At 32.2% G+C, this 10,907-nt stretch overlaps 1 protein-coding gene across 7 annotated transcripts in view; it reads right to left on the bottom strand.

Annotated features, from left to right (window-relative positions):
• LOC106460467 (protein FAM49B-like) overlaps positions 1-10,907 on the bottom strand; it is a 63,726-nt gene that overhangs the window by 13,819 nt on the left and 39,000 nt on the right. For all 7 annotated transcript variants that reach the window (XM_013920167.2, XM_013920174.2, XM_022387355.1 and 4 more), the window contains 2 exons: positions 5,506-5,642; positions 2,153-2,227 (listed from right to left, as the gene is read on the bottom strand). In XM_013920167.2, coding sequence (XP_013775621.1) covers positions 2,153-2,227; positions 5,506-5,642 — 212 coding nt within the window. The remainder of the gene's footprint in view (positions 1-2,152; positions 2,228-5,505; positions 5,643-10,907) is intronic.

Here is a 10,907-nt window from a genome sequence, read left to right as displayed (position 1 = left end):
GACTCAACAATACGTCTCTCTCTCTGTGGAGTTCAATTACACATTGGTGCCGTCAATTCTTGGCGGCTTATATATACAATACTACCGCATATCTAGTAGCCTCTCGAGACTTCAGGAAAGGGCGTGAACGTTCTAGAACAGTGGTCGGCAACCTTTTTTGATCGCGGGTCAATTATTTTTTTTTTGAAAAATTTAGCATTGTGTAGGGTCAGTGATAATCATATAATTATTAATACCGGTACATGTATTTTAAATGTGCATGTTTATTTACATACAAAAAAATTAATAGTTCGACCAGTTTGATATTTTTCCCTGAAACTGATCTTAAAATTCTCCGTAGCCGTGACTCTTTCCCATCTTTCCTTTAATATCGTTGTTCTTCTCACATAGCCGAGAAACTTGAACTGAACAATGATTGTGCCCTCACGGGTTGCAATGATGAAGCCAACTTTTGGGTGGGTCAGCCAAATTATTGCCGGGTCATAGGTTGCCGACCACTGTTCTAAATCATGCATTCAACAGTGAAGAGTCCAAATTTAATGTTTAAGTTACTAGTCCAGTGAGCAGATAACTTTGCAATTTTACTAATTTTCTTCTAAATTCACTGATCACCATAACTTATGTGTAAACTATGCTACAGTCCTAGGTTTAATTATCAAAACAAGTACATAAAGGAGTTTTTAGCATTTTAATATGCTATAACATAAACTTTTATTTAAGCCTAATAAAAACTGTTTCTGAAGATAACATGAATATTACTTTCACATTTACCCTACTGGATAAATAACAATTATTTTGTTTAACACTTTTATAGCATTAATTTGTTAATTCATCAAAAGAGGAAACAGAAACAAGTATTCAAACAAAGTTGCAATATGATTATGTTGTTAGTAACGAAGAGTAAATATTTAATAACTGTTTCCCACAACTTCAGATAAACAATTAAAAATCAATTTAGCAAACATTGTAATTTAAGAGAATTAGGAAATTTTTGATAGATTATCCTTTATATATTAATAATTTAAACTTCTAATATTGTGAACAACCTAAGAATAGTAGTAAACCAAGCCAAACAATTAGTTACAATATTGTAAAGAAAGCAGTAATGAACAATACCTCCAAAGTCTGGTCTACATTAGTTTAAACCAAGAGGAATGCTTATAGAAGAACTATTAATAGTCTTAGAATGTAGTTCAAATTAAGCAAACAATATTAATGGGATACACCTATGTAAATGCAAAAACCATTAATTTCTTTTTTTTTTATCATAAAGAAAAATTATGAATGCTGGTCATATTAGAAAGGGCCAAATAATTATCTATAAAATTTTGTAACTATAAATAATACCATTCTTCCTTAGCTGCTGCTACATGTTACATGATTTTATAAGTGTAAAAAATAAAATGTACAACGCATGATGATTAGTACACTTGAAATAAAATAAAGTTCTTGTATTTTTGTAATTCCTAGTCATACACACTTCAAATTTCACACAAACGATTTGACTACTATAAAACAAATATAACAAGCAAATGTTTCTCAAATTCCCAATTCATTTGCTATTCAACTCATTATGATAAAGATATGTACCTTTTCTACTTGATTAACTAGATCTCTGGATGGTAGTTCTGTGTATTGTGGAACACAGTGAACTACCATGATGAATCAACCAATACTCTACTACTTTAAAAGCAAAAGTTGTGTTCAGCATAGAAATATTTGTAGATTAAATTATAATGGAAGAAAAAAAATAGAAGCAGGCAGCAAGCCACTTGACTCAATGATATTATAAAACAGATTGGACTGGATTGGGAAGCTTGAATTTGTAAAGTTGTGCAGCCAGCAAAGAACAGTAGCTGTCATCTCTCAAAGCTGGAGAGGACATCACGATTAAATTATAATGGAAGAAAAAAATAGAAGCAGGCAGCAAGCCACTTGACTCATTGATATTATAAAACAGATTGGACTGGATTGGGAAGCTTGAATTTGTAAAGTTGTGCAGCCAGCAAAGAACAAAGAACCGTAGCTGTCATCTCTCAAAGCTGGAGAGGACATCACGATTGATTATAATAATTCAATGTATCATACTTATTTGAACTTTAGTCACATAGGTACACTACAGTTTTATAGCTAACTAATACTAACAACTTACTTGGTTTGCTAATCGAAGCCTGCTGACGGTTCTTCTGTAGTAGCTAAAATCATTCTGTATTGCAGGGTTGGTCATCTGAACAACAGCATTAAAATCAAGTACAGAAATTTAAAATATAACAAAATTTACAATAAAAACATTTTATAATTATTTACATCCTGGTCAATCATGAAACTTTTCCATAATCTGTTCGGTAGTAAAGCTTACAATTAACTACTTCCTCATTTATTTTATGACCAGAAATATATTTTAATGAGAAAAGTATTTCATTGAACTAGAAAATAGGAAAAAAAAATTTTTTTTATTCTAACTTGTTATTAATTTGTAAGTAATAAATGAATATCAAACCAGAAAAGCATAGAAAACTTAAGGGAAGGAATGTTGCTGTAATACATTTTATATTCTTAAATATTATCTTTAAGAGAAGATAATTTGTTTTAAAATTTGAATAAAAAACAATGTAACAAAATGTATAAAATAATCATGCAACAAATTTTACTAGGTTAATGTAGATCTGACAAAATCACATGAAATAAATAAAAACTCATTTTAATAATTATGGTTATTACAAAACCTTTGATTTAAAAACTATTAAAATATAAAAGAATCATCAGTTTTATTTAGGAACTTGGATATGGTACAGGGTGTTGAAAACATTTTGCAGTAGATATTCAATGTGCTTGCTATCACATTCAACCAGCATATCAAGTCTATCCATATATAAAACTAATGCAAGCATCATCTACTCTGGACTATGTTAACTGGTATTCATAATAACCCTACACACTGACACATATTATAATTAATTTCAACAATATGAGATTTGAAAAAGAAAGCCATGAAAGAAATGCTAGATTTTGAGAAAACACACTTAAGAATACATTATACTGTGGTTTTGAAACACCTTGTACCATATCCAAGCTAGAACACACAGTTTTTAAGGAACAATAACTTAAAATATTGTGGTTTCTTTATAATGACACTTTTTTGTACTTTTTACAGTATAGATATCTATCACCATATGTTTTTATTGTACATATTTAAATATCTGTTTTTTGCAATATATTTCAGCTTTTATTTTTTAAATAATAAATAAATAAAAAATGTAAACAGTAAAAAAATTAGATTGTTTTAAGACTATTTTTCAAAGTTTATTAACATTTAATATGTTAAAGATTGGAATAAAACATTTCATTTTACCTACTTTATTGGCAAGAGTTTGTTTAACAAGCAATTAAATTCCCTGTTCACATAATTGTATATTTAGAACCACAATCATACAAATTTTTATGCACATAACCTTTGGCCACTAGACATCTAGAATCTGTACCACAAAAATATTTCTTACGAGCATATGCCATGTCTACAGGATATTAAACATCTACCAGTCAGAAGTTTGTTAGGATATCTTTGGGCTGATTATAACAGCAAAAAATAATAATCTGATCCACACAACAGGGCCAATTTCCTTGTCATATCAAATGTGCATTTCTATACATTTTTGTCTAAAACCATAGTTATATTTTTATCTTGTGAAAGTATCTTCTTTACTTCAATATCCCATATAAAGCCTCTAGTTTTCTGGGGATTCCTGGCCTATTTTTAAATATTATGGGTAATCCCTAAAATGTTTGAAATGTAAAGGAGATTCCTGGAGCATGTGAATGGCAGGATCAATTCAAACAAAGTGTGATGAATATTAACATCTTAATGAAGAAATACCTAATCTTTTGGTTAGTATTAATATTTTAATCTCAAGTCACATTATTTTTTGCAAGTTTATCTCGATTAACATAAAGATTATATACATTCTAAGAATGGGATAATCAAAAACAGTTGTTTTCAATAAAGAGTTTTGTTTAATATTACACCTATATCAACATACATATTTGCAATTGCATTTTTCTTTAAAAAAGTCACATCTGCAACTGATAAAATCAGATTAACATATATATATATATATATATCTGTTCTTAAAATGTACCAGTTAAACCTGATAAGGACTGGTCAAAAAGTTTGGACTCTGATCTCTACCCTATACAATTTATTCTGATGTTAATGCAGTCTACTGAAAATATATTTTACACAATTCCTTAGGCTTACAACCCATATTTATTTAAACACTTACAAATATCTACTTTAAATTAATGAGGTAAATCAAAAGTGTGTAAGACTGAAAACAAAAAAAAGAGAGAGAGTTACAATATTAGTACTCAAAATAAATTAAAACAGCAAGAAATAATGTGATTAGGTGTTTGAACGTCTCTAAGTTTAGCAAACCACAACTCTGGCTGAGCCTTGCTTAGCACTTTGCTGAATACAAGAAATGTGGTGTTTCACATCACACACACACTTATGTTATATTAGTTGTGGGTTTCTATATCACTTGTTTTCAAGCCTTGTGAAAAAAAATATCTTATCTAATAAAACCACATCTAACAACTTGATAAACAATTAAAACAATTAGTTTTATAAACAGGAAAATGTACAGAAAAATATATATTTCATCAGAACTAATACTGTAAAATGTTCAGCTGTCTTCTCTATCTATATAATAATATGCTTGTTTGTGTGTCTGTTATGGAAATGATGTGTGTGCACATGCGTATTTAGATAGTAAGATGCATGTGCATTATCATGACAGAAAACTGAGTATTATTATAATAGACTAGCAGAGACCTGCAAGACTTTTGCACTCAGATTAGTGTCTTTATTGCACCAGTACTTCTTTAAATACAGGATTTCTAGGATAATACAAAATAATTCTAGCCACAAACAACAAAATCTTGTCATTATATAGTTCTGCTGTCAATATGTGCAGTAAGAATTTTACCAAGAAAAAACAGTGTAATCAGGAAAGCTCAACGAACAATTCACTACAACTGCTCTGTGAAGGAATAACAAAAAAGGTGAATGTAAATATTCCTTATTAACCATTTAGTACAAAAACATTAAAAGCTTGAAGTTTTCAAAAAGGTCTGATGTTAGGTCCTAGAATAACATTATCAGTTTATTTATCAATAGTACTAAGTACAGTATAGTTTAGTCCTAACTAAACTAATGTAAATAAAAAATACCCAATACAGTGTTAATTTATCTCTTTATCGTACTTAGGCCTAACATTAGTTAAGGTTTTATAAAGTAAGACCTAAAGACAAGTGGACTTACACATTTCGGTGTCTATTATTACATTTTGTTTGTATTATTCTATAAATCTTGTATTTCAAAAATATTGTTGTAATAAAGATACTAATGTAAGACCAAACATTTTGCAGGTCACTGCTAGTATTGTAATATTGCACATTAAGTATTCAATATTCAAGGTAAGATGAATAACACATTATTATCCTCACTTTAAGATCATCAAATTTCAAAACAAAGTCCAAGATCTCAGCAAATTGCTTGACTAATGCTTGTTGAGTTTCAAGGTGTTGTGTAGGTGTCATTGGTCCTGAGCATAAATCCCAAAGAATCTTTGGCACAACTTCTCCTGAAAAAATGGCATAGAGATCAATCATTGTTACTAGATAAATTACAAAACATGTAGTTATCCAAACAAACTTCCAGATCTATGAAAACTGACACCAATGTAAGAACATATACAATTTCCATATATATTAATAAACTAAATAAACGCTGAGGCTTGTTGCTATTAAATCTAATAGGCAATGACACAGAGATTTTATTACAGCTCAAGCTCAATTTCACATCTGAACATGAAATTGTATTGCAATGTTTATATTTAACTTTGAGTTTCTAGATAGAGCTTCAGACTCTACTAATCTCATACTTCATCGTCTAATTTTAAAACAAAGTCACTTCCTATCCTACTCTCCCCACACGAAAAAAATCATCAACTAAATTTCACAAAACTAGCAGACACAAATTATAATTTTTACTGAATGTAAGAAACGTTACAGTTGAGTATTTAAAATCTAATCATGCATTTAAACTTGCATAATGATTTTAACAAAATGGCTTCACATATCAGAAATACCTGAACATGTTTTCATACAAATATAACATATGTGGTATTCCTTCAGAAAATATTAATTCAATAGAATGATTTTTTAAGCTAAATAGAAAATTCCAGTAAGTTGGATTTGAAAGATAATGATTAAAAGTATTTGGACGTAAATTTTTAAACCTTATTCTTTTCTCCTTGACAATATTTTTAAAAGTTGTGGATCATCTACTAAAATTTTACACAAGCATGCAGAACAATAAACGTGCACATTTAATGACAGTATGATTCTCTTTAAATGCTGGATTTTTCAATGGATACTAGTTCAAATAGTTAACAACTATACTCTCATAGGAAATCATTATTGCCATATTCTGCTCCATGTATGACCTTAAGTTTGGTAATGATCTACTTCAAATTTTAGAACATTTAATGTCATTGAAATCATGCAGTCAAATAACAGCAAACACTAGTAGCTTTTGCTTTCCCCAGAAAAAAAAAGTAATAGGTCAAAAAAGAAATTATACAGATCAAGCTCAATCATCTAACACTAATGAAAAATAAGGATAGAGCATAAAGACAACTCTTCAATATTGTTTTGTACATTTTGTATGTTACACAAAAATATTTAATTTATAATATCATTACTTCACACAGTTTAATTTCTAACCAACACATTAGAAAAATAAATTACATTTAATTATTGCATAATGTTCAAAAAGTAACAAAGCAGTGTTAACACTTGCTTTACCTGAAAATGTATTTCACAAAAATACTTACCCCTCTATACCACAAAGAGTTATTATCTTGCCTGCACTGTCATATAATTTCCTGCATATGCCGAGAACCTTGAACAAAGCTCTCCCCTCCCCTACACATGTCAATGTGTGTTACACCAACCTATGACGTAATCTCATTAGACTATAGCCTTCCACCAAAAGGAAGGTGACACAGGCTCATTCTTGATGACAAAAACTAACTGCATTGGAAGAGATGAGGAAGTGTAGGAAATGGTACAGAGAGAGATGAGTATCTATCTGAAATACATTTTCATGTATAGAAAATGTTAACTTCTGAAATGCTAATCACTTCTTTGCTCCATAAAGTGCTAGAATCCTACAATAAAGAAGGTGGAGAGGTTTATGCAGAAAAATTCTGAAAGCAGCATCAGAAAATGAAAGCCCATGGAGTGTGACATTCATGAGGCAGGGGTAGCATAGTGGGGCAGTACTCATTGGGAGACCACATACATCCCAAGTAGGGAATACTCTTTGCCCAATAGAGGTGGTAGAGCAAAAGATATTGTAATAAGAATATCTTATGAGTGCTAATGTGAGCTAAATGGCAAATTGCTCAGCAGTTCATTAACTCACAAGTGAACATCTAAACATGAGCATATAGTGTGGCTACAGCTACAATTCAGCCAGTTCTATATTGGAGAAATACTTACATGAGATACTCACTACAAAAATCAGGTGCAGGAAGTAGCAACCCAAGACCCAATCGGCTGGACCTAACACTGGGAATGTCTTGGTTCATAATATAGTGGGATGTCCTGTATTACAGAATCAGGTAACACTCCAGCCCTACTTCCCAAACAGGAGGTGTGTTCACTCAGTTTCATACCAGTGGGATTGCACTGCCTAAGGAAGAATCGGGGAAGCAAGAAGAAATAGATGGAAGGAATTTGTAGGGGGAAGAACACTGGAGAGGTGCATGGACTGTTATAAACAAACATAATCATCTCAAATACGGTCTCACACTAAGAGGCGGTAAGCATGAGCTAGGTGTGAGGGCAGGTATACACTTGGTGCTGTCATTTTTTTGCAAGTGCAGAGTAGCATGGAAGATACATATATATATATAGACACCACCTACACAGTCTTGCAGAAACCCCATCTTACCAACTAGCACTAAGGATGGGCTTAATACTTTCAGCACTCCCCCACTTCATGCAGATTTTGGGAAGATGTTCCCTATGAAGCAACACTAGCTACTCTGTGGGTTTCCTTGTCTCCATAATATAGATATACATGTAAAGTTAGAATAAAGTGATTGTGAGACCTGAAAAAGAAAGGAGAAAAATAAACAACTCACCATTAGAGCAACTGTGAAAAGTGGAGAATGATCACTGGAGGGAGACAAAGACAAGGTAGGTGAAACTGTTCTGTGGTGTAAGAAATAAGAAACTAATGTGTCAGGACACATCCATATCCCCACCAGCAAGATATCATACAGGAGACATTGATGGCTAAAGAAATGCCATGAGATGACAAGCATAATGGGAGGAGACGTGAAAAATAAAAAAAGGATGATCACTCACAAAAGAAGAAACTAGACATAAGGGGCATATAACCCAATGAGACAATGTGGGAGGAAATACGTTACTTGAGGAATCTCATGACAAGAGAAAACATGGGCAAGGTCCTTTAAAAGGGGTACTACAAACGAGATAATGAATGGACCATAAAGATCAAAGGAGATGATCTGGGTTGGAATTACCATACAGGGAAGAGAGGATGAATGGAGAAAACATCCAAATGCCCTCCCTAGCCACCCACAGATTGGACAGTAAGGCCATATGAACCTGTCCCTATGGTAAATAGTGTGAAAGGAGACCAAGACAAAAGTGTGAAAGCAAGAAGTAGGAGGTGGAAATGCAGTGATGATAAAATACCCATAGTGGGTATAGGCTTACGTCAGATAGTCAATCTGCCATCAGGGCCTGAGCAATCGAGATGGGAAAGATGGACAACTTAATGTGATGGTTGTGGGACCAGAGCCAGGAAAACAGAAGTCCTAGGAGCAAGTGCCTCTATATTTGGAAGAATCTTGGATCCAAGATCAGATTCGAATCAACCATGTGGTTTACAACGGCGATAATAAGGGGTGTTGCAAAGTAAATCACACTTTTTTTCCCCGAAAGCATAAGAAAGTAAAATAAGATTTTAATTCAATCAAAAAAAGTAATTCCAAGTATCAATATCACTTGATTGGGCCACCATTGTTCTCATGCACGAGTTTCAATTGATTTGCAAAAGATTTCTACAATGCAACAAACATGTCTGTTTTTGTGGCTGTCTCTGTGAGCACATCAGCGAGAACGCAAGTCAAGTTTTCACATTTGTGTCTCTCACATTCAGGCAAAGTTTCCAACATTTCTTCTGTGCATTATTGAATGAAAGCTCCAGCATGTTTGATGAGATTTAAATCTTGAGGCATTAATCAGATTTCTCAAATCTGGTATTGTGAAGTGTTGTTTGGAAGACTTGAATTCTCGGAGCATTAGTTTCTGAGCCATCCCAAAGGCAGCACATGTGACACAAACCCGAGTTCTAGTGAGCACCATGATTCAAATGTTTTTGCAAAAAATGTAGTTTGAAGAGTACATTAAAATGATATTTTCTCATGAGTGATGATATTCGCGGCCCTACCAAGTTCATCATTACTTCGAGGAAAAAGGTGTGATTTATTTTGAAACACCCCTTATCACTGACCCTCATTGTTTCCAGTCACTATAGCATAATTGGATGATTCCTGTGAAGAAGTGTTAGAAACCTCAGGAGATGACAGAAAAATTGGAACATAAATGCATAATACCGTTAATCCACAAAATTGATCTTGTGGTTGTATATTTTTGTAAAATACAGAGAAAACTTTGTTTTGTTTGACTATTCTTGTGTTATTAGTTAGAAAATGATCCAGGTATGGCAATGGCACATAGGCTTTATGATGACTTAGAAGAGAATGGGTTTCATATGTTGCACTGAACAATGGGAACAGACAGCGGGACATGTGTGCCGAAAGTACAAAGCTTATTAAAAGAAATTCAAATTGAAGATAATTCAATGAAAGTTCTTACTTATAAATTTAAAATTTAGTATTGTTCTTTCAAATCATTAAGAAAATTAATAAAAGAAAGACTACTCGATGAATAGTAACCACAAATTAAAACAACAAATGCAAAAAGTCTGGTAAAGCCTAATGAAAAAAATCTGAAGAAAAGCAGTGCCAAGGAAAGAATAAACCTTTTCAATGCTACTGCACATGCGAATTAATGTGTCTGGAGAATATGTCACCCTCCTATTGGTGGAGGGTTATAGTCTAATGATGATTACATCATAGGCTGACACAACACACACATTGACATGTATAGGCAGGAGGAGGTTTGTTCAAGGATTGTATCATGTGAAGGAAATTATACGGCAGTGCGAGTTAGATAATAGCTCTTTGTGGTGCAGATGTGTTGAGTAGCATTTCTTAATTATTCACTGTTATCAAACAACCTTTCACATTTTTTAAGGAGCTGGGAAAAAAGTACTACAAACAGAATTATTAACTCTTTCGGCACGGGCTCGGCCCCTAGGACGAACCTCAAAACCAGTTTGTGCCTGTTATAGTTTTCATGCAATAACTTTTAAATTAGTAAGCTTATGTTAACAAAATTTGGCAGATTATCATTAAACATTACAATGTTTTCATATGCAAAATATCAAATATTTTTTTTTATTAAGTCTTAATCCAACATGCAAAGTAATTTTAATTTTAAGGTTAGAAATACTTTTATGCATCAGAAAATTTTCAATTTCACATGAGAAATCTTTATAATGTCCAGATAGTTATCAAACATTTCTTACAAAAAAACTTTATATTTTATCCATTATTTTCACCAACAAATCTCTGAACAGGTTTGGTAGATTTGACCGATCTTGTAACAACCATAAAAAATTAGGAAATAAATAAAAATTATGCCTCTTTCCTTCTAGAATGACAACAAATTTTAACATGAAA

This window comes from Limulus polyphemus, unplaced genomic scaffold (assembly GCF_000517525.1).
Source record: "Limulus polyphemus unplaced genomic scaffold, Limulus_polyphemus-2.1.2 Scaffold33, whole genome shotgun sequence".
Classification (NCBI taxonomy): domain Eukaryota; kingdom Metazoa; phylum Arthropoda; class Merostomata; order Xiphosura; family Limulidae; genus Limulus; species Limulus polyphemus.
This window is presented reverse-complemented; position numbering and strand designations above follow the sequence as displayed.